Consider the following 25,504-nt stretch of genomic DNA (forward strand, 5'->3'; position numbering starts at 1 on the left):
TCACATTTGTTTCAGCTGTCTTTTGTTCAATTCAATTCAATTCAATACTGTTATTGCCATGTCAACCCAAAGTTGATTGGAATTTGTTTCGGTGCAGTGCTCATTAAAAACAGACAAACTAAACTCCAGGTGAAATGGGAAAAAAAGTCTCCTGTGTGAGGATGTAAAAGGCTCACAGTTTTACACAGCTAACGTGTCCACATGAGGGTTCAAAGACAGTGTAGCTCACATGTGCTGACTCCCTCGTGGGTTTCTTTTGGGTCATCCTGCGTACAGCAAAAGGCAGCGAAGAAGACTGCTAGCCAATTAGGGATGCACTATTTTGAAAAAATATCAAATTGCAATTATTTTGACTGATATTGAAATCGCGATATGATTTGCAATATCAGAGGGAATGATAATTTTTACATAATTATTCTCACTTTTATTGAAAAACATTAAAATGATTATGGTGTGATTTTTTGCAGGGATCTGTCACCATAGGTGCAGTTTGAACTTTATGGTTGGGGGTTCCCAGAAAAAAAAGAAATGTAGAGGGAATGTAATGTGTACAACGCAGAGAGGTCTACTGTATTAGGATGCATGTAGCCTATTTATTACACTCTCCAAACAGAATGCAACACAAGCGAGCGTCGCTGACTAAATCAGTTTGATTGCATTGTTTTCTGATGAAATGAACTAAGTTGCCGCGAGCGACGAAACGCTGCCCAGAGTGCCGTTTAGAGCTGAACTTTAGTCAGATGCCCCGTTTCTATTTATTGCTGTCACTCACTTTGAAAGCACTGAATGACGGGAACGGCTGATTCCTGAAATTGAAATGAGGAAGTATCTGATACGATACCTCATCATTTCACTACAAACACCTAAATAAGGTGACAGCAGGCTGGAGGGAGATCACCTGAAAGTTTACATAGGCTACCGTTGGCTGTATTGTATGTCATTTTCAGTAAATATCGCAGTATAAAACCTGTTTTCCGTTTAAAAAACACAAATGTCAGACTCACCCATCTTTTAAGAGGTTACGTCTCTAGTCTGATCTTGACCGCACAGCTGATAGGTACGTAGTTTGTGTACATGATATAACAGAATATATAAGATATGCATATTCAACAGTGAGTGTCCGATGTTATTATCTGTAAATAAAAAGACCACAAATCTATCTTCTTATCTTGTTGGTTTCTTATTCTGTCAATATGTAGACACAACAAGGTCAATATTATTAATCAATACAATAGATTATTAGTTCTGCGTTAATACCTATAAAAAATATAGACACATATCTAGTGGGTTCAGTGAACCCACTGAACCAACGCAAACTGCGCCTGTGATCCGTACCAAACAAAGATGTTTTCTAAAGTCTGTAGAATATGATGTGCAGGCCAGGACATCTCTGCAGCACAATAATATTTAATTTAAAATGGTATTTTGACACACATTTCACCTTTAACAAATAAAATTTTAACAAATACATGTTGCGATTTTGATACAATGTTGATTAATTGTGCAGCCCTGTAGCCGGTGTAAACATGGTTGTAAAGAATGCATGTTTTAATAAATTATATTCAAAAGATCTGCTCTGCAGATGTTGAAATCAAGAAAGGCGATCGAGAAATGCTAAATGTAAATATAACTGTGTTTGTTTACAAGAAACTCTACACAGCGTAAACTGGGCCTACTGCCAGTTGCCTAGTACAAAATGTATTTACCATGGGTTTAATTAAACTGGTTACAGTAAGACAATTAACCTCGCCAACACGCCCACGTAGCCATGCACACATGCGATCAGCTGACATGTGGACCAGTCAGGTGAAGAATTTGGCCCCACATTAACTAGTTTTGTGTGCATTTATGTTAAAAAAAAGGAAAAATGCATGTTCAACTTGCATGAAAACAAATACCCCACTTGGGTCCATAAAGGTCTCACTAGACTTGCTACTGAAGGGGTGTTAGATCTTTCATTTATCATCCCCTTTTCACTACTGAACCTGGCAAATTAAAATAGACAATAAAACACAGTAATTAATTTCCCCGATGCGTCATAGAAAGGTACACGAAGGTGTCCCACACCCAGATGTGTGGTTAAGTTGTGCATCTTTGCCTGGCAGCTTTCACCCGTCCTTTAGCCAAGTCACACCCTGTTATTGTCGGGCACACACAGTACCTGGCAGCATTCACCCATCCTTTAGCCATGTCACACCCTGTTACTCTCGGGCACACGCAGTACCTGGCCAAACTGCCAGGTACTGCGTGTGCCCGAGAACCCATGCCCAGAATCAGAACACTGTGGTTACATTCAGATTAACTGATGCCTCGACATGGAGCTAAAGATAGGGCGCAATTAAATATTGACTACAGATGAGGTCAGGAATATGCTGAGTAAAGAGACTCTTTAACCATGCAGTTAGTGGGAAAGTGATAATTTAGTTAATTCATTAATCTACAGATCTAGAGCAGAGATGGAATATAATATTCATAACTATGTTTTCATTAGTGTATAATCACCTGAAACTAAGACTCGTGTTTTCGCTCATATTAGCCCTTCATATCTCAGGCTGCTCTCATGCACCGTTTGTAGATACACCTATGAAAAGTAATGCACTGTAGTTTGTATTTATCCAGCGAAAGCAATTTGTATGTAATCAACGTGGGTCAAAAAACACTTTTGCCCAGGAGACCGGTGTTCATGTCCCGTGTGAGACCAGAAGTCACTGTAACTTCCGTACTTAAAGGGACTCAAAACAGTCAAAACAGTGAGGCGATACACACAAGACTGAACGTGATTGACATCTAAAATCACAATATCACTATACTGTATATTATATATACACACTCACACAACACTGGTTTTCGCCCGACAACGGTCACATTCGTGTCTTGAAAGACGGGCTTCACTAAATAGATTTGTTTTTTTGTGCTTCTGTGTTTGTGTTTGTGTTGACTGAACTGAATGACTTTGATGGATTCAAAATTTCCAACATCCCAGTCCATTCCACTTATAGGAAAACATTAAAATATAGGTCATAAGTGTTAATCTCTCCGGCTGTTCCTTCTTTACATTACAGCAGCTCAGATATCAGAGGTGGATTAATAGATCACAATCTTTACACTTGATGTGTTATCGGTTAATACACACATATTGTACAGGGAATTTGTCTAAAAGAGACAACTAAATGTCTTCAGATGAAAAATAAAATAACTGCATGCGTTTCATCACTTTTAGGGGGACTCGCCCCAAACCAAATAATGTAACAACTTTCCATCATTTAGAGGAATTATTGTGATTTCTGAGGAAGCCGGTAGGTTGAACAAAGCCACATTTACAGCATGAGGGAAAATACTACTCTCATTTTCTGCCCACACAGGAAAGAGCTGTGGCTGGCTGAGGCTGTGAGAATTAGCAGCACGCCCCACGCTCGCTGTGTTTGTTTGTTTGTTTTAATGTCTTAATGACGACTGCATCAAAGCTCTTGCTGTCATTTTGGCACTCGAATAGTAGGAGATAAGATCTTTATTTAATTAATTTCTGAATCGCTTGTTTGGTCCTGCTAATACTGTGGATACAGATAATGCCTTCATGGAAGTCCTTTTTAAAATAACCCAGTTAATGTTTTATTTCTGATCAATACTTCAATAGTAGAATATAACTGTTTTGAACGATGCATCTAATAAAATAGCCATTAAAAGGATCAAGTCATGACGACACTCAGTTGATAATGATATTTTCATAAAGATGGTGACTGTTTAGTATGCAGCATACAAAGCATCGTGTAAGCAGTGAGTACATTTACTCCATACTGTACAAAAGAGGTAATTGTAATTTATTGAGTAATTACCTTTTAGGGTTTAACCATTTTTAAGGTTTTACTGCACATAAAAAGCACTATTTTTCTTCATTCTTACCCCAGTAATCATCTCAAGTATGTATATATTTGAAAGCATTTTTTGTTTTATTTATACATTAATTTTCATTATTTATTATTATTGATTTGATTAATTTCCATTATTCTTCTTCTTATTTTTAAAAAATTATTATTATTATTATTATTATTATTTACATTTATTTAAGTATTTATTATTAGTACCTGGTCAAAGATCCCTTTTTATTTGTGTTGTATAAAAATGCAATAAAAATACCAGTTTATAAAGTAGTATAGCAAATAGTATATAAAACATTCAATTCTATTTCCATCAGATACAACAGTGAAATATTGCATTTTTATTTTGATGCATTTTGCTGATAATACATCAGAAATGTTATTTGAATGCAGGACTTTTACTTGCGATGGAGAATTTTTAGATTAATATTCTGGTGCTTTTACTTAAGTACATGATATAGTAAGTAATGAAGTCTTTCACAACTGAGTTTAGGTTAAAAACAAGCATGGCTGCTGGACGAAGCTTCCCTGCTAAAAAAAGAATCAAAACAAAAGACTCTCTCTGTTGCTCCCCCAATGGTGGGCCTGTTGTCAAGAGTGAGTCCTGCTTTAGCTGGTAGAGTAGTGGTGGTCCATCTATTGGATTAGTGGAGGGATTTCACTGTCGTATTAATCTGAGAAGACAGCAGGCGACCCGGGCTGGGCTCACGCTGAGCTGTTGTGTCTCTCAGTCTCTGGCTGTCACTCAGCTCGACGTTTTCACCTCCATCAGACGCACCGACGTGAACAGGAGAGCTCTCCGCCAACATGAACCTTTTCTGCTTTTCGCTGGTAAGAGACACACTTTTACTTTTTCTGCATCTACCGAACAAGCTGTGTGTGAGGAGCTGAGTGGAAGAGAACTTTAGCCCTATGGTGCAAATGTGAACTTGAACTTTAAATATCTGTAAATGACGGCATGCTGTGGGAAAATATGTACAAGGTTGTTATAACGGCCTCTAAATAATCTACACATGATCCCAAAGACAAGCAACTCTAGTGAGACTGTTAGTTCATGTTTGAAGTCAGATCATTAATTGTTCAATCATTAGAAATATATTGAGTTGCTCCTTTTGAACAATCCACATCTAAACTGTCTCAAAATGTAAAAAATACTTCTCTAAACTCATCTGTTTTATTATGTTTTCCTCAGATTTACCATCCATGTACTAAATGAGAAAAGTATAACGCAGTATATTTGTGTACTTTAATGCTGTAGTTATGTATTAGTTGATGCGTTCATGATGCTAGAGGAGAAAGCAGATAGAAAGTATTGATAAGTGAAACGACAGCAGGGTAAAGACAAATGTGTGGTGAGAGCATTACGCACATATGGTGCCTCAAGATGCTGCTGCAGCTGTCATGCTACACGTGGAGACAACACAAGGGCAACCATACAGACTATTCTTTGGACAGATGTTGACCAATAATCAGGATTATTAACTAACGTCTTGCTACAGTAAACAACTGTGATCGCACTGATTGTCGTCTCTGTTGTTGTTATTCTGCCTCACGTGTACGATGACTTCTCGTACAAACTCATTCATGAGATAACTAAAAAAAAAAAAACATTATAAATGCATGTAGTTTGGTTCAGATAATCATTTGGCACAATGGAGTAAATGATACCGTAAAACGTAATTGGGCGAAATAAACCAACCTGGTATCACGCCAAAGCGCGTAAATAAGTACGTAAACTAAGTACATAAACTAAGTACAATATGTACGGAAACAACATCACATAAGTATGGAGAACACGTCACAAATTTCACTAAAAAACACGTTACAGACGTCACGTACAAAACAAAACAGCGGTCTCCTGGTTGAAAGTCCTGTGTCTGTTGGACCCATCCACATCCCCTCCCACCCACAATAAGCAGTCTTTTTCTAACTTTGTATTCTACGTCACTAGCTCTGAGTGTAGCATACAGTATTTACACGGATGTGTTTACATTGTAGTCAGTACAGACTACATACAGACTACATGGCGTACAAATGACACGCCTAAAGCAGCGTTCTTATGTGACGCTTTTGCCGGGCTGCACACAAGTTTTATGAAAACTATCTAGAAGGATAATGAAATGACATGATTATATTCAAGATTACATCCACAATTCAACATATTACAGCAACTGAAAAAAGGGAAGCAATATTAAAATATCTGCAATGAAGACGATAAAATCCTCAGTGTGTATAAATGTGAGTATTTCTGTGTATTGGATCTTTTAGTTTCTATAAATTCAGTCAAAAAATTAAAACAATGAGGCCTACATGGAACCTAAAAAGGATGATCTAATACAATGATCATTTCTAACCAAAACACCGTCCTTTGTTGCCACTTAAAATGTCTGTCCGTCCAGTAAAGAGATAAGATGTCATAGTACAGAGAAGACGAGTTGGATGAAGGGAGAAACTGGTTATACGTTCCTAGAAGGAATCCAAACGAGCCGAACACATTTTAATCCACACTGAAATCTGAGGAATTTCAATCCTTTTCTACATCCATGGTTGACAAGCAAATTTAAAAGAGCTTTAGAGCAGCATTAGCAGCATATCCCTCCAGTCATATCAAATCCTCATAACTCTAAATGTGATGCTTTACGTCCGTTTACAATGCAACGAAGACGTTGGCTGTCTCCTATATTTAAGGTTTTCTCAGTATCAGGCTCTGCAAACAACCATTATTTAAACTTTAAACTGATGTGTGAGCTTTAAAGTTGCATGACGCTGCAACCTGGTATCACACCAAAGCGTGTAATAGACCCGCCTGTCCACCAGATGATAGCATGTCAGTGTCACGTTTTGCCCAGTGGGCAACCTCCGGGGTCTGAAAAGTGAAACCAATGTGGAAGTGTCTTAAACTTGCATTCTTTCTAATAGCCAGCAGGGGACGACTCCTCAGGTTGCAAAAAGAAGTCTGATTGTATAGAAGTCTATGAGAAAATGACCCTACTTCTCACTTGATTTATTACCTCAGTAAACATTGTAAACATGAGTTTATGGTTTCAAGTCTTCTTCAATACAGCATGATGTTCATTTAGTAAATTATGGTCCCATTTAGAGTCAAATAGATCAAAAAGCAAAGTATGCTTTAGGTTGTGGCTATTTTGTGATTGACAGGTTGCTACCACGGTGTTGGTCGGTCTGGGAGTCTGGAACTTTAACCCTTTCAAAGTGTGTTTTCAGTTTATGAAAGTTAATTATAACCGTTTTGTTCGTCTAAAAATGTCTTATTCAGTGTTCTGGTTGAAAGTCCTGTGTTTGTTGGATCCATCCACCTCCCCTCCCACTATAAACAGTCTTTCTCACGTTCAATCCACGTCACTAGCTCTGAGCGTAGCGTATATTTACGTGGATGCATTTACATTGCAGTCAGTACAGACTACATGGCGAACAAATGACACAGCAATAGCAAGAACGGCGTTATTACACGCTTTGTCCTTGTATATTATCGTGTCATTCACACGCCTTTAGTGAGACCGGGTTGGACATTTTTCTCACCACTGACAAAGTGTTTAGCCTATAAATCCTGCTTGATATGTGCACACTATGTGCTTCATCAAAAGTACTAATCAGACTTAATCCAACAGCATAGATGAAATCCATTCATAAATCAAGCCTGCTGCCAAAGTTCAACTGTCTAACAGCTGTGTGTCTGTCTGTCTGTCCACATGGCACCAGGAGGGGTCCATGGACAGCCTGTATGAGGCGGTGCGGAGCTCCGGCGATGGTCCACCACCGCCCATCCCCAGCCGCTCCTCCAGCCGCGCATGCAGCCGTTCCTGCAGCCGCTCCTGCAGCCCAGCGGTGCTGCTGGATGACAACACAAAGTGGCGAGGCTCTGGGAGATCTATTTCTATGGTGAGATGGAAGCACACTGTGTGTCCACACATCATGCATGTCTTACAGACTGTGAACGGTGGAGCCATGTGAACCATCATGATCAGATTATATGGGGTCACTTCTCAGAGGAATTGGGACTTTTGGACTCCCACCCGCCAGATTGTACCTTTAAAATAAAGCTGATTATGAAATGATGAACAGAGCCAGTTGACAGCTGCTGCTGAAGCCAGACAACTCAGATTTTTTTTTATTCAAGTCTAAATAAATAAATAAATGTATAAAGTTTATATTATATTAGGGCTGTCAAAGTTAACGTGTTTTAGCTGGCTCAGTTTTAAAGCTAGAGTGAAGATACTGGCATCATATGAAACTACACAAAGGAGGCTAAATAACGCTCCAAACTTACGAAAAATGTTGGCAAGGAAAAACTAGCATGGCCGTTTTCAAAGGGGTCCCTTGACCTCTGACCTCAAGATATGTGAGTGAAAATGTGTTCTATGGGTACCCACGAGTCTCCCCTTTACAGACATGCCCACTTTATGATAATCACATGCAGTTTGGGGCAAGTCATAGTCAATTCAGCACACTGACACACTGACAGCTGTTGTTGCCTGTTGGGCTGCAGTTTGACATGTTATGATTTGAGCATTTTTTTTATGCTAAATGCAGTACCTGTGAGGGTTTCTGGACAATATTTGTCATTGTTTTGTGTTGTTAATTGATTTCCAATAATAAATATATACATACATTTGCATAAAGCAAGAATATTTGCCCACTCCCATGTTGATAAGAGTATTAAATACTAAAAAATATATGATGTTTAATCGTGATTCAGTATTTTAATTGATTGACAGCCCTATATTGTATATTATGTAAATTAAATGTAAATAATTTATTTATCAAATCCATTTAATTGTGATGGAAATGTGCATATTTTGTACAGATTGTTAAATAGATTGTTAAACACTAACATCTAACTGAAAATGTTTGTTTTCTTTCAGGAGATGCCTCAGGTGCAGAGAACCAACTCTAATAAAAAGAAAAGAAGGTGAGCTCACTAGAGCGTTAGACACAAACATGCTAACTTGTGGCACCAAATCACATTGGTTTTAGCTTTTTAGGTTAATCTATTTTATATATATTATATATATGTCATTCTGCTGTAAACACAATGAAATTGCATTTAAAAACATTGTAATCCTGCCAGGAATTCAGGCATCGTTCTGCTTCTTTTGTTGCATGCAAACTGCAGAGAAAATCTGCCATGCAAGTGAAAGGGGCTTTCCCATATGGAGTAATAATATGGCTTGAAAGGCTCCCAGTTTATTTTCACTGAGGGTTAATACTGTAAATCCTTCCCGCAGCAGATCAGACGAGCTCTTCAGCAATGCTCCTCTCTTCATTCTCCTATTTAGTTCAGTTGGTCTGGTCAATACAATGCTGTGTCTTAAGAAGAGGGATTGGCAGCCCATTATATGCAATTGGAAAAAAAGCTTTATATATTGTTTAGTTTGATTGGTAGTGAGTGTTTGTTGAGAAGCGGTGCCCTGTGGACTGTTGGGAAAGCAGAAGGCAGATTATAGCTTTGGGATAGTTGGACTAAGCGGATTCAAGACCCACCTACTTAGAGTCCCCATGTCACCTTAACACCTTTTCTGCCCCGGCTTTACTTTGAAAGAAACCTCTGCACAATATCAATCAACCTTCTCACGTTGAGATCTCAGTTTTTACCCTCATGCTGTGTATTGATAATATTCTATTGTTGCGTTAAGTGAAAGTACATTATAAAGAACAATCATATCAGAGGGATTGTTGTGTTTTGTTGTCAGACTAAAGGGCTAGAACAAATCTACTAAAACACTAATTAAATGCAACTGCGTAATACATTTCTTTGTTAATTTTACTTTCAGAACACATATATCCAAATCTGCATCAGATAATGAAGCACTGGGTGAGTACAAACTATTTCTTTTGTGTTTTGTTCATGCTGGATGAAATTTAAGACTTTGTTCATTAGTGTTTAAGAGTAACTGATTATAATGGCATGAATGAATATAAAGTCATATATTCACCTGTATCATAAACCTTAAGGAAGACTACAGTAGGGCTGCAACTAACGATTATTTTCATTGTCAATTAATCTGTCAGTTATTTTCTCGATGAATCGATCTATAAAATGTCAGAAAATGGTGAAAAATGTCGATCAATGTTTCCAAAAGACCCTGATGACGTCTCCAAATGTCTTGTTTTGTCCACAACTCAAAGATATTCAGTTTACTGTCATAGAGGAGTAAAGAAACCAGAAAATATTCACATTTAAGAAGCTGAAATCAGAGGATTTTGACTTTTTTTTCTTAAAAAAATTACTCAAAACAATTAATCGATTATCAAATAGTTGGCGATTAATTTAACAATTAACAACTAATCGATTAATCGTTGCAGCTCTAGACTACAGTAAAAATAATTTACCTTTTTTAAAAGATGCTAAGAAAATACAGTTGTCTATTATTTAGATTAAAACCTCCAATAACCTACAAGGCTGCCTGTCTGTGACTTAAAAAACAATTTCATTCAGTGTCTCTGTGGCCTCTCCTTAACCTTTCATTTAAAGCCCTCAATGTTTGTGATTTGTCTCCGTTCACGGCAGATAACCCCGGCTGTAATACTGCAGTCTGGCAGCCCGCCAAGAGCCAAGAAGATTTAGTCCACACCGCCAACAATCACAATGAAGGTAAATAGGAAATAAATAGGTTAAGCTCATCTGTATGCCAACGTTCATTTGGACTCTCAGCATGACGTCTGAAGACGTGGGCTGGGTTTGCCAACCAATTCACCACCAGACTGTTGCGTATTTAATAATGTTACACAGGCCTGCAATGATTGTGCATGATGCTGAACACAAAGCAGTGGTAGGTAGGGCTGCTCGAATATGGCAAAAAGTCATAATCAAGATTATTTTGGTCAATATTGAGATCATGATTATTTAACACGATTACTCATTGACTTTGGAAACATCATGCATTTAGAAAGAAAATATTGTAGCCTACATTTTTAAGTTAAATGCACCAATCTGGTGCACTTGGAGAGCATGTTTTTTCTTTTGGTTTTCCAGTGTTTCACTAACCTGATGATATTGTAATTTATTTGTGTCCTTCTAGAAATGAGGAAGACTAAACACAGAACAGAAACCAAAGAAGGGAAAGGGGCTCATCATTCTGGCACAAAGAAGAAGGAGAAACCGCCATCAGGCCAGGTGAGAATAAAAAGCTTCACTGCGGTCTTCTCAGCCGACTTCACTTATTCATGCTAAACTAATACAATGTTAACATAACTAAGTTGTTTTAGCACGAAAAATTAGGAATAACTTTTCGTAAGATAACATACCCATTGCATGAGGATACGTTGAATAAGTCGGTAGTTATAAAGGGAAAAGCCAGCAACCACAAAGAAGAGCATAACATCCTTTATGCTCACCCTCCTTTATATCTCTGCACCATTGTTATTAATACACCACTAAATCAAATAATTGTCATCACAGGCTGGTGCATCTGAGACATGAGCATATTTGCATGTGTAGACTCATGGTCACATCACACAACAGGCCATTTTGTGTCAACTTGGGAGTTTCAAGCTGCTTGCGACATCCTCTTGTGGCCTAAATGGCACAATCATTTAACGCAAATGCTGATTGGGTTTTAATACAGTGCAGATGGTCCAAAGAGGGTGCTGCCCTCTGTGTAATCTCTGGTCCACATGGCAGGGAGAGATGTTAAACTGTCTATGTGTGTTTTGGGTGGGGAGGGTTTAGGGGCCTGATGCCAGGTCACCCAGTGCCCATCCTGACTAATGCCCATCATAGTGAGAAGCAAACAAATCAGAGCTTGCCAGTAGTGGATCAGCAGCAGCTCTCAGCGCCTCACAATGTGGCTTTGCTGCTAAAAGGACCAGCGACCCAAATGGGATTTGGTAGAAAATATTGTCTCTACACTTTTTATAAATAACCACCAAATCAAATAAAAAATGAAAAGTGTGCAGCCATGCCAGTCCCTGTGTGGCGGTATACTTAGGCACATCGATTAGTTGTTTGGTTATTTTTCTATTGCAATAAAGGAACGTTTTATTGAGCAATCAGAATCACGTTTTAGAGGTTTAGAAATGAAAGTATTTATATGTTTTGTGTGTTGCATCTTTCCAGAATGTCCATGCCAACGGCATGGTTACAGAGGCTAAACCTGCTGTCAAAAGAAACCAAAAGACGGGAAAGAAACCAGTTGGAAAGAGCGGGAAAGAGGGGTCGAAGAAGAATCACAACTCCACAGGTGAGACAACTTAATACAGCAACAGCGAGATAAGGATACCATCTCCCTACTAGATCAAGCTGTCCTCTCTGACCTCTCTAGCGTCTGTATGACTCACTGGCTGTGACTAAACGAAACTCGTGCTAGTCCAGTTCATGACTTTTCTGCTCTGATGAATTCTGAATTTTACTTCTGCTCTTAAGTGTTGCGACACCTTCAGTATAAGTGTCTGTGGTGTCCTTACAGTTTACAGGTACACAGACGGCTGCTTTATAGCAAACAAGCATCCGTTCAAACAACACACAAAGGCCATCTTCATATTCACTCCCCCTCTCTTTCCGGTGCTGCTTCGATGTGTAAAGTGGTCTCACAGATGGTCTCCTACATCTAGCAAAGCAGTTTCCAGTGCAAAGCATCTCTTCGTTGCCGTGAAGTAAATGTTTAAAGAGCCAAATAAGTATTTCTTTGCGTGACTGCATACATTTGCCAAGTAGCTCTGTGGTGGTGTTACGACACTCGGTGGGGAGAGCATATGCAGAACTATGAATCACGCTGCATTGCTGTAATGAACAGTTTTTGCTGTAGCAACACCTCAGCGTGACGCATAAGACATATCAACATCCCTGACATTTCACCAGTCTCAGAAAGTTAACAAAATGTCTTCTGTGTCGTCTCTCAGTGCACTCCCCACCATGCACTATGAGCCCACCCATGGGACCCCACTATCTGGACGTGCCGTACAGGTCAGACAGACGGCTCTACCTAGGCAAGTCCTCCACCCTCCCCGCTCAGGAGAACGCGACGCCGGGCCGATGCACAGACATGGCCACCCTCCCCGGTGGAGCGACGCCCACCCACACCCACTCCTACCACCACCAGCGCTGGAGCAACCCAGGCGACAGCAGTCCTGCCTGGGGGACCATCCAGCACACCTGCCGCAGGCCGCTCACAGAGTACCGCGTGTACTCCCATGACTTCACCGCGTCCCCTGGGAGGGAGTGGGAAGGAAGACAGCAGCAGGCGACGGCCCAGGATGACAGCTTGAAACAGGACAGTAAACCCCCGATTCCCCCAAAGGTGACGCGATCTGTCACAGATGTGGATCTATCAGAACCAAATGTAAGTTTCTGCTGGTCATTAGTTAGTCCTTGAAGGAGATCTGAGCATGCTCTGAGTCAGTGCTGTAACGATTCTGATGCGTAAGAGCGGAAATCCGGAAAATCCCTGTGTGAATTTTCCGCATGCCAGCAATGCAAACCGGTTCCGGTGCAAATTATCCGCGTTGCTGTGTTCCATTTTAGTCAATGAGGCCTAAAAAGTTTCCTCCAAAATAGTGCCGTGTCCACTTCATACAACAAAAACACAGACAGAGAATGTCTAAGGGGCTAACGTTAACTACACAATACATAAACTAATCGGACCCCAATTGGATGTTGTGGCTAGCCCCGTTCCATGACCAACATATCACGTTAACAAGTGCGTATCAGCTACATTACCATCTTCATCGTGTCCCAGCTGCTGGGCGATCTCAAGCCATATATTGTCCTCTATTTGGTTGTTGAGGTAGTCGTGTTTGTCATACATTATTGGGTGTTGAGAAGGGGATGGCCCATTGTTATTCCAAAACACCAATAGTCCAAAAAAAGTCCCATTGGACCGAAAAAAGCCCATTTGTCCGACAGTCCGTTACCCCAAAAACAAACACCCATTGTTCCAGAATCGTTGTTCCGAAAAAACACTCTCTGTGCAAAAAAAACAAGCACATAGTTAATTATAATGCAGAATGATGGTCATTTGGAACAAGGGATTTCATTGGTCAAATATATATTTCCGTAGGCGGAAATTTGCTGAAGTCGAGGTTCTGCAGAGGTATGCAAGCCTTCATAAGAACCCACAAAATCAGTTTTTATAAATTTTCGCGCAAATTGTTCAGACGAAAATCCGTGCTTGGTGTGAAACGGCTTTAACTTTGCATCATACACTTCAAGTTCAAGTCAATTTCAACTTTATTGTCATTTTTCCACATACAAAGTAAACGGTTAAAACGAAATCTCGTTGCTTGCGGACCAAGGTGCAAACACAGACATACAAAAACAGTCACAAACATAGAACATAACACAGTGAACAAAGTGCGATAGTGCAGCAGAATAAAAAGTGGATGACAGGATGATTAACAGAGTAAAAGCAGTATAAAAGCCGTTGCAGAATGTAGCAGTGGTGGTTATGATGCTGCGAAACCTCCTGCCTAATGGCAGAGGTGTAAACAGTCTGTGTGAGGGGTGTGAGGGGTGTGAGGGGTGTGAGAACTGCTTAGTGCTACTGCAGTTTTACAGTACTGGTCACTATGCAGCCCTAATGAAGCTTAACTTTTCTTGCCTTTTTAATGCACTTGTGCCCCACATGCTGATACAATGTGCTTGAATGGGTCTCTTAAGGAAGCTGAAAGGCACCACAATATAAACAGATTTGGTATCATTGTCATTTAACCTCTTAAACGCCGCAGACTCAATGGCAGGCCCTTGTTGTGAGGCATTCTGAAGGACAAGAATTTGTGGGATTCAGTTGGTAATTACTTTCTAAATTAATCTTAGGGGGTTCTTTCAGTCAGTTGCTGTTCAATACAGCAAGTTCAATGGTCATGCAGCGCTAATACCACACAACAGTGCCGATTGAGTTTAAAGGTCAGTGCCTTTGCGTGCACTTGACATCTCTCAAAGCAGAAGACCTCTGCTGATACCCAGAGAGCACGTGCAGGGTGACACAAAGCAGTTAAAGCTTAACATGACTTGGGAGAAAATAGTCGAAGATGAAACGGATGATCCGGTGTAGAGATTACAAAATCCCTATGGATCTATAGTGTCTTTGGTTCTTAGGGGTAAAACGTCATTTCATTGGACATGAAGCCTCTTAATAGTATAGAAGAGATGGTGTAGAGGTTAAGACTCCCTCTTTAATGACTTCATAGCTCTCCAAGAGTCCTACAAGTCCACACACCAAACTGACATCAGAGAACTAGCGGCGACAAATGCCGACCGTTGTGTCGCCTCACATCACCTGTGTCTTGGCCAAAGAAGTTGCACTCAAACACACCACAAAGACTGCAGCCAACGACCAACTACCACGTACGTCCTGCGCCTGCGTGAGAGGAAATAACTCTTCACACCACGTTAGCCGACCATTTTCACACCATTCTCTCTCACCACTTAGCTTCATTTCAGATGGACATGTCGTGTGAAAATATCCAAGTATCGGAGCGATTAGATGAGATCTTGGCTTTACTCGTTGGCTTGCTTTCCCCACTACTTTCCCCTATGTTATTTTATTTTACTCTCCTCAACCATCTGATTATCCCCAGGTTGAGAACCACTGCTATAATGCACATTTACTGCAAATATGATGCTCTGTTTTAGAAAATCCCAATCCTATCTTCTTCTCCAGTTCTGTTTGAAAAGTATTTAAAACAAATGAAATCAATAACTCTGAAGCCAGAATTCAGAGGACCCTCCCTAACAGTGCTTTAAAATATTCCAACAAAGATCAGCTGACTTTTTAAAATTGCAGATATCTCATTTTGAACTCTCCAGATGAACAACTGTCTCTCCAGGGAGTCAAGAGCCTCTGAAGTAATAGATTAGATCCCCTAATCTGGATTGACAGGAGTTTACAGTTGATTGCAAGCAGTGGGATTAGGAAATGGTTTTGTTTGTAGAATTCCCTTTTCTACAACTCACTGATTGAAATCCCCCACAATGTAAACACAGCGGCAAATCCCCACATGGCAATATCAGGGCAGGATGATCCTGCAGAGAGTCAAACTGCCTCTCAGATACACCATGTTTTGTAATAAGGTTACAAGTGGTTATTTAGTGACTTTTAACCCTTGTCAAAACAGAAATCCACTAGACACATCTCATTTTCATGTCTTAGTGTTTCTAAGACATAAAATGAAATATATCCACTTCCATGTTGAGAGCAGAGACAAACCGGAAAGTGTTTCGAAACAACTGAGTTGCCACTTCCAGCTGTTCCTCTGTCATACATCCGCACTTCCTCAAAAGTATTCACCCAACATTAAGAAATGAGTGCATCACAATAATCACTCAGCATCATTTACCATAACCAAGTTCCCCATTGCTATTAAAAGGACATTTTGAGGAAAGTTTCAAATGTTGGTCAATGAAATTAAAACAGCTTTTACTTTAAACTTTTGTTGAATAATTATATTAGTTTGTTCATGTGGTTGTTTATGACTCTCCAGTGGTTATTTGATTGAGCTTTACTTGGTGACATTGCTGCCCAACTCTGAGCAGATCAACCTCAGCTATCATCGTCATCTCAGATCTTATGAAAAACAATATTATAAAAACCTAGATACAGCTTTTCCTGGAAGTGGTTAATGGTTATCAATTTTTTTGTCGAGCAGGCCACAAAATGCAAACTCCAGCACTTGTATTTTCCCCTGTCAAAGCAATACTGCTACGAGAAACGCAGCGTCAATTGCCTCACATCCTGTGTGTTGTAAGGAAGTGGGCCAGCCAGCCCATCAGACAGGCAGTCTCATTGTTAGTTAACACTTCACTGTCAGGAGAGTAAAGACAAGAGAAGAGCAAGGACCTGACATTAACCTTAAAACAGGAGAAAATGTTACACAGGGCGGCATCCAACGTGTCAGACAAAAAGAGCAGCAAGCCGAAGGTAGGTGAAAATCAAAACTAAATATGAGTTTACTGCAGGAGCCGTAGAGGCAAAATATGATATTTATTGATAAGCAAAGATGTCCAAATGTCACTTTTGACATATTCACAACGGTTGCAACTTATTTTCATTGTCGATTAATCTGTCAATTATTTTTGCGAAAGAAACCAGAAAATATTCACATTTAAGAAGCTGGAATCAGAGAGTTTTGACTGTTTTACTAACAAACCCATTATCAAAACAGACAACTAATCGATTACTTATAGTTACTAATAGTCACTTCAAAAATGACCAGCGTTCACAAGAAAAAAGGAGAGACAGCTACAAATTTGTACTGAAGTTGCAGCTGAATTTAATATCTAACATCATTTAAAAAAACAATAAATGATGTCAAGAAAATTGTTTGTAAAATACTGATTGAACACTAAAAGACTAGTTGCCATACGGTGATTTTTTTTGTCCAAATATGTACAGTAAACTGCATTTTCCAAGTGAATTTTCACAATGTAAAACAGACAAACAACAATGTCAATGAAATACAAACAATGCAATAACACCAAAAACTGAATTAGGGGGAAGACGAAAGCTTTAAAACTCTTCATTCTTTGTATTTGTAGTCGGTGGAGTAAAGTGTTGGCCTGTCAGACGCTGCCGCATTAAATCAATCCACAGAGAGCTGTCTAGGAGTATGGAGCTCATATTTAACCAGGATTTCCAGGGATTACTCTCATTTATATAATTATTTTGGAGATGATGGGGAGCTGGGAGAGATTATAATGACTTTTAGTTTTATGAAAAATTGGAGAGAGGAAAGAATTAAAACTGAGCCGGAGTAAAGTAACTATGAGTACATGTCGCCGGGGTCGTGAGGACACGACAGTTTCATTTATGTATTTATCTACTCATATTGAATACTGACATGTTAACCACAACAGCTGTATAGAGACTGAATATTCTCTCTGCAGCCACATCATCTGCGTCATGATTTAATACATGACCACAAATATACCACAAAAACTAACAATCTTTCACTTCAACAAACTCTCCGAATGGAGTGAATATTTGCTGCATATACTTTATATAAATATAAACTGTATATACTGAACATGCCTTACATTTGTTTTTACGAGCAAACAATTAGGAACACTCTGGCTTTCCTTAAGAGACCGTATAAAGTAGATAGTAGTAGTAAAGCTTCAATCAAATTTCATCAGTAAAGATCCACTCGGGTCATAGAGTGAAGATGCTTTCAGACCGCTTGAACAAGGACTCACAAGAGCAATGACGTTACTGCTGTTACGAATTGATGTTATGTAATGTAATTAATGACATCCTTTGTCTCTGTCTGTTAATCCTCCCCACAGCGCTCCACCAGCTTCGGTAGGTTTGAGGGTCTCAGACATCACTCGCCACTAGCCAAACCAGAGGAAAATGGAACAACTGTGGTTCGTAGATTTGTTTTCAGTTCATGTTTATGTGCATAACCGCAAAGAAATAGTACTAAGTAGCAAGAATGATAGCAGTTAATTGTCAATAACATTTGCATTAAGGTGGTTCCCCTTTTGCACATACAAAAATATGCAGCCATAATGCGACATTGGAAAACATGCTGGGAAAAATCCGCTGCACAGGAAGTGATGCATTTGACTATGTTTATGGAGCACAGATACAAAAGCAGTAGATGGGATAAATATGAGGAAGCTCTTTAATATCACAGTATAACTGTATATATACTAAACCAACTCTCTTTACACAGCTCACAGAAGAATGTGAGACCATTTTGGACCAACACAAATCAGCTGGACTTGGGAAGAAGATGAAGGCAATTTCACTGACCATGCGCAGAAAAATGGGCAAAAAACACACCAAGTCTTTTTCTGAGGAGATGGTGAGTTACTGTCACTGGAAAATAACACACACACACACACACACACACACACACACACACACACACACACACACACACACACACACACACACACACACACACACACACACACACACACACACACACACACACACACACACACACACACACACACACACACACACACACACACACACACACACACACACACACCTATTGCCTCTGCATGGCTCTCAACATGAAAAAGGCTGAGCTGGTGGCTCGCAGCTAACGGTGCCAACAGTGGAAACAACAGCAACAGTGCTGACCTGGGGGGAATCAGAAGGTGGGTGCTACGCTTCCGTCACTGCGTCGTCAGTCGGGACGGCGAGATCAGCTTTAACCGCCGTATTAGAGCAGTGCAGAGCGGCGGCCATGAGCTAGCCAGTGGGGCACGCTCACATGCACTATAGACCCTGACACACCAGGCCGCCGAACAGCCGCCGCACAGCTTGGGGCCGTTGGTGAGTGTCTGTCAGCCTAGTTTTTGCGATGTGTCCCACACCATCAGCTCTAATCTGCTCGTGTTGGAGTTTTTGCGGCCGATTCAGCCTGTTGAATCGTATCATAACAACAGCTCGTATATCTGTCGTCCTAGATCTTCCGGTTTCCCTTTTTGAATGATGAATACAGACTACCACGACATGCTGGTAGGGGGAGTTATTTCATCTCACGCAGGCGCAGAACATACGTGGTAGTCGGCCGTCGGCTTGTTTGATTGCAACTTTCTGGCCAAAACACAGGCAACGTGAGGCGACTCAAAGGTCGGCCTTCGTCACTGCTGGTTTTTTGATGTCGGGTTAGTGTGTTTGGGCCTTACGATGCACTAAAAGCATGCTTGGCCGGCCTGGCTATGTCAACAAAGCGCGGAGAAGCTCTGATTACAACACACACAGAGGGAGAGTGACTTTGTTTTCTGCTCAGGTAGACATTACTCCTCTATATCTCTACATAGCAAATAGTTGTTTGCTGCTATATTAATGCTCTGAATATCATTTATAGAGCACCTTTAATTACTATTAGGTAAAGCTTTTGATCATACACATACATTTTTAATTCAAGGGTACAGATCACTATTTCATATGCATCAATCTACAATTTGTGAGCTCAAATGATAAAAACAAAACAGGATACCTGTCACATCCGCTAAAAGTCCAGACTCGCTGACAATCAGTCACATCAAACTTGTGTTGTTTTTCTTCAGTGTCTTATCGCTCTCATCTCTGATGAACCCACATCCTCAATGACGCTGTGGTAATATGTAAATGACGCACTTCGCTCTGACCTACACCGAAAAAGCGCCTGATTGCAGTTTTCTGTTTTACTGTAACACTGATGAGAGATAATGAGAGCTGCTCTGCAACTTTCACAACCTACATCTCTACCTGAAGCTCTCTGTTTTAGTTTCCTTGTTGTCTTTCACTTTCACGTAACTTGATCAGTTAACTGGAGTTTGCACACTTATGTACATTTCATTTATGATCAATTAAGGATCATGAGAATGTCTCAATTAAAACTGTCTATCTTTTATTTTCCTCGCAGGGTGATGACGCAGACAAAGACCCAGAGGCAGAGACAGAGAGTGGCCCTCCAGCTGAGAAAAGCTCTGATAAGACAAGAATCTCCTTAGAGAGTCTGTACAGCGGCCAGAGCTCCTCTAGTAAGTATCTGCACATCCTGAATACACTGCACACTGGACCAGAGAGTGCTGGGTTGTTTTAGCACACATAGTGAATAAATGAATAAGGTTATATAACTAATTCCACTTTGGAAGCCAGCTGATCCGATTAACCGGTACAATGAAGTGTTATTAGATAACCATGTGTAATCACACTGTGCGGTGTTGTGTTTGTGGGTTCAGGCGGTGTGACCAGTGAGTCCAACGGTTCTGGTCAGAGAGACAGTCTGAGGCTGGAGGAGGACGGCTCCTATCAGGGGCAGTTCTGTGGCAGAGCTCGCGTCCACACAGACTTCGTTCCCAGCCCGTACGACACAGACTCACTCAAACTCAAGGTGAGACACAACACTGTTTGTCTACACTGATATGTTGTGTAGTAACAAGTATGCAAAGGATAATAAAGGAGTGTATGTTGAAGTACATAGGAGTTATTGTTTTGTTTTTTACCGTGGTATCGAATTGATATCAAGAATCGTGGAATTTCACTGGTTCTGGTATCGACCGCTACATATCTGATGCCGTGACATCCCTATTCACTATAATGTTTTCCTAGGTCGGTGACATCATCAACATCATCAGTAAGCCTCCGATGGGCATCTGGACGGGCATGCTAAACAACAAAGTGGGCAACTTCAAGTTCATCTATGTGGAAGACGTTTGTGCGGAGAAAGAAGAAGAAGAGGTAGCTCCCAAGATCAGACAACAGAAGCTGTGCAAACGACCTCGGCCTAAAACGCTGCTGGAGTTACTGGAGCGGCTGAATCTGGAGGTGAGGACGAGATCACTCACTGCTTTTAGTTTAGTACAGTTATGATTGTAACAGGCAAGCAGTTAAAAGAGTTAACTCTTCTTCCTTGATGATTATGAACTCCTCTGATGCTGTAAACATAACCTAACAAAAGAAATCCTAAAGTGAAAGCTCAACAAATTTACCATGAAATGCCGCTGTACTTTAAAAAGTACAGACGTACAGTGCAGGTAAAACACCTGAAACGATCAAGGCTCTGTGGTCTCCAGTTCCAGACCTTTGTGAACACTTTGTACCACATGATCTGAAACTTGAGAGCGTTAAGAGATGAAAGGTGAACGTGTACACCACTGGGTTTGTTTTCTACTCAAGTGCGCCGTGTGGGTTGATGGTAATGAGAATGCCACTGTTGTTGCAGGAGTACGCCTCTGCCTTGCTGCTAAATGGCTACCAGTCGGTGGAGGACCTGCTGCACCTGCAGGACAAACACCTGATAGAGCTGAACGTCAAAGACCCCGAGCACAGACGCAAGCTTCTCGCCGCTGCTGAATTCCGCTATACAGGTTAGCAACATACCAAGCGATGATGGCCATCACTTGTATTATCAACAACAATTAACCACACTATATTTTACAGTCGACTAAAAAACTGATAAAAGTGTAGTTCATTTTCAGTAAGATGATCACTCTTGGAAAATAAATCCCAGTGTAAAGGCCTCCTATTATTCTTAGGTGGCTTATTGTTAAATAAGCTCATATTCCTTTTTTTCCCAGCACACATTTTTACTTGTCATAGTAGTGTAACAAACTGGCTGGTTTACTTAAAACATAATTTATAAAATAAAGCCACATCAACAAAGCTCACACAAACAAAACCAAACAAAGCATGGACTGCAGCACTTACTACCAAAGCTTCAGACACAACATTAAAGGTAACTCAACACACCCTTTTGTTCATCACAGCACTCAACAAAGCCCTGTAACAAGAGTAATTTTACAAAAAGCATTAGTGACATTCAAACAGCGAGAGACGCCGAGGTAAAGATGTTAATATGAACATCCTGTTTCTGCGAAAACAAAGTATAAATATAGAACTACGTAAGTGTCACTGAATTTGCTTATCGCCGACTTGGTTGGAAATTATTTGCGATTTCATTTCTGCTGAAAGGTTCATATGTGAAAGCGGAGGCACAGAAGTGAAATACATCCTGCGCTCTCTGAGAGGCTTATCAGAGACTTCCTGTTACTCAGATTGAAAGTGCTTAATGGGGCAGAAGGTGTTCCTGTAATCGGATGTCTTGAAGCAGAAGGCTGATTATCGCCGCGTGAATGAAAACAAAACTACTTTCCAGTGTGAAGAAGGAACTATAGGGCTGTCCTCGACCAAAAATGTCCTTAGTCGACTAACACTCATATGTTTTAAGTTGATTTAATCGACAAAACAGTAAATCTGAGTTTCTCCAGAAAGAATCACACAAAAGCACCACTTTAAATCTTGTGTTTACCAGAAATGTGCTCATAAATTTCTTGGAAATAAGTCATTCAGCATGAAAAAAAAGACCAAAACGACCGGTTAGTCGACCTATTGACTAAGTAACAGGGAATCACCAGAGGTCATACGATATTATCACAATGCTTCATGTCACGATACGATCTTATTACGATTTTAAACATTATGCGATATGCTGAGTATTGCGATAAGATATATTGTGATTTATTACCTTTTTTCCACTGCAAATTATGCAGTTTGTCAACATCTGTTTTATCTAATAAGATACAGTTTTCACTCTCAGAATTTTCATTCACATATCTTGAGGTCAGATGTCAAGGCACCCCTTTGAAAATGACCATGCCAGTTTTTCATCGCCAAAATTTAGTGTAACTTTGGAGCGTTATTTAGCGTTCTTCCCGACGAGCTAAAAATCCCATCAGAGAACTTAATCATTCTAATAAAAGATCGATACGTGACGTCTGTGTATCGATACAATATTATGACGCAAAACATCCCGATACTATGCTGTATTGATTTTTTCCCACCTCTACCGTAGAAGGACCAAAATCCACTGGTTAGTTATGTTCATGTTTTATTTCGGTTGTAGACGAGGCAAATTAAAGGTTATTGTAATTTTCCTCTCTGAGTGACGGCGTTACTTAACAGATGGCTGCGCCTGCAGCGTGACCCTGCCAGGCTTGTTGACTCATGAGACGCCAGTAATTTGATCAAGCTGAACTCCATTAGGTTAGTGGTTTGGCAACCTGGACGGGAGGATTAGTAGCTTCCATCAGTGAAGCAGAAATATTAAAGAATGCTGGAATATTTTTACTCTGTGAGAGTGGACAATAAAAGTCAAAGAGGACATTACATTTTGAGGCATCTGAAAGTTTTCTGCTTCTGTTAACTGGGACACACCTGCAGAAGTTATTCTAGTATTTGGATAATTTGGCATCTCACAGTCAGCCAACAACACATCCTCCTGGTTTCACAGTCATTCTGAATCATCCATTTCAATATGGGTTAATTTCCACTTATTGAAGGGTTTGGCACAGATTTTTTCTTCTATAATGTGGTTGGAAACGGAAACACTTGGAAACGGAAACACCTAATATTATGACATTTGATTTAATTCTGTTTGGTTTGTGGCTGCAGGTGATGACGTCAGGGAACCGGAGGTGCACATATCATCCCACAGTCTACAGGAAGACGACAGCGACTGTCCCAGAGACTCGGGTTGCTTCATCCCATCTGAATGTTCAGAAAGCAAGGAGGACGCAGAGCCGCTCACAGACGTCGTGGACTCTTAATGTGATTACTTGTCAGATGGATACTTTGACAATTGGAATTTGGAATTTGGAATTCAGTGTTGTGTATTTTCTTATGACAGATGCGGTTTTAACAATTATCCTTTAATCTAAAGCTAGCTACATGCTTGCCTAATGTATAAGCTTTTTAAAAGTGTGAAAGGAAGAACAAAACCGATATTCTAGATGTCATCTTATCCATTTGTGGCTTTATCAATAAGACTAGTGCGCTGACCGTTCTGAACATGCCTGGGCTGAATGCTCGGCCTGTGGTGTTGCTGATTGCAGTTTTCTTGAGAACCGCTCATACAAACAACTTAAACACTCAACACAGCGCTTCACTTGGGTCCTTAGCAATACACCTGCCATGACGTAGTTGCGTCACACACCCAAGAACGCAAGAACCCACCTAAAAGTATCAAGTCATGCACTGGGGAAATACTGGGGAAGTCTTTTACTCACAAAACACAGTTGGGGTTTACTCACGGTCCACTACCATCCACTATATCCAGCATCTATGTAACGTTAGTTATCCACTATATCCAGCATCCATGTAACGTATCCAGTGCGGCGGTTTGTTTGTAAGGCCGGGCCTGCTGCGGACGCCATGTTGGAACAGGTGGACCGCCCGCCCCGCTGTTGCTGTTCTCTTCTTCTTTTCCTTTGGTGTTTTCCGGAAGTTGGCATCCTTTAAGTCGCATTACTGCCTCCTACTGGATTTAATCCTTGTAAACAAAATCAAAGTGTATTAATATGGAACGTGTCCAAATTGCGCTACATTCGACAAAGTATTCCTCCGGGTCCCCAGAAATCCATCCGCCAGGTGAAAAGTAGATCGGATGAACGGTTCTCGAGATATGCAGCACATATAACCACATACAGACAGAAAGACAGAGATGCTTGCTTTATAGTTATATAATAATCACGTATTCTTTATTTTATGTTGTTGAAAAATTGGTATTTTTATTGATTAAATGTCACCTGTATTTATTGCATTTTAAATCATCCAGTGTATTTTTTATTTCCATGTAAAGCCTTTATTTATCACATCTGCATCATTTTGACCTTTCTCATCAATCTTATTCAACATCCTGTGTAATCTTCCTATAAATGAATGAGGTGATGTTGGTGAAGAGATGTTTTTGAAATGTAGCGTCCGGGTTTGAACGATTCATATTCAAATCTTGCCTATAATGTATACTGTACAGGAAACAAGGTATTTTTCTGAACGTGTGTGAATGAGTGCATGAGAGAGCCTGTGTATGTAAAAGTCAACATTCAACTGTTTTCACAACTTTTTGTAAATAAAATCAAAGTCTGAATTATTTATTTTCATTATTATTTCACCTACCAGCACATTGCCTGATTTATGAGTGCTTGATGCCTAAACAGCCATGAATTAAATAATATAATATAAAAAGTGATTTTTAATTTGATAATCAAACACGTTAGTTAAAATATTTTTATTTATTTAAATGTTTCTTCTTAAATGAAAGTGAGGATTCAGAACTGTTTTCACAACTTTTTGTAAATATAATCAAAGAAAAGCAATTAAACATATATATATATATATATGTTTAATTTTTTATATATATATATATATGTATATTTTTTTTACAGTCAG

At 40.0% G+C, this 25,504-nt stretch overlaps 1 protein-coding gene across 1 annotated transcript; it reads left to right on the top strand.

Annotated features, from left to right (window-relative positions):
• The first annotated feature begins 4,572 nt into the window (after positions 1 to 4,572).
• samsn1a (SAM domain, SH3 domain and nuclear localisation signals 1a) lies at positions 4,573 to 24,837 on the top strand. The gene is made up of 17 exons (XM_074640779.1): positions 4,573 to 4,706; positions 7,596 to 7,775; positions 8,759 to 8,805; positions 9,668 to 9,708; positions 10,405 to 10,488; positions 10,916 to 11,010; positions 11,953 to 12,076; positions 12,735 to 13,188; positions 13,304 to 13,321; positions 16,651 to 16,750; positions 18,115 to 18,195; positions 18,507 to 18,638; positions 20,199 to 20,316; positions 20,512 to 20,669; positions 20,888 to 21,103; positions 21,501 to 21,645; positions 23,729 to 24,837. Exons 1-17 carry the CDS (start codon positions 4,683 to 4,685, stop codon positions 23,881 to 23,883), a joined length of 2,172 nt encoding a protein of 723 aa, XP_074496880.1. The 5' UTR covers positions 4,573 to 4,682; the 3' UTR covers positions 23,884 to 24,837.
• Positions 24,838 to 25,504: the final 667 nt, after the last annotated feature.

This window comes from Sebastes fasciatus, chromosome 7, assembly GCF_043250625.1.
Source record: "Sebastes fasciatus isolate fSebFas1 chromosome 7, fSebFas1.pri, whole genome shotgun sequence".
NCBI classification, from domain to species: Eukaryota; Metazoa; Chordata; class Actinopteri; order Perciformes; family Sebastidae; genus Sebastes; species Sebastes fasciatus.

Excerpts from the sequence above, each read along its gene's own strand:
- samsn1a (XM_074640779.1), top strand. The coding sequence starts at position 4,683 with ATGAACCTTTTCTGCTTTTCGCTG. Across the intron at positions 9,709-10,404 it reads ATCAGATAATGAAGCACTGG|ATAACCCCGGCTGTAATACT; the intron begins GTGAGTACAAAC and ends CGTTCACGGCAG. Across the intron at positions 18,639-20,198 it reads AGTCTTTTTCTGAGGAGATG|GGTGATGACGCAGACAAAGA; the intron begins GTGAGTTACTGT and ends TTTTCCTCGCAG.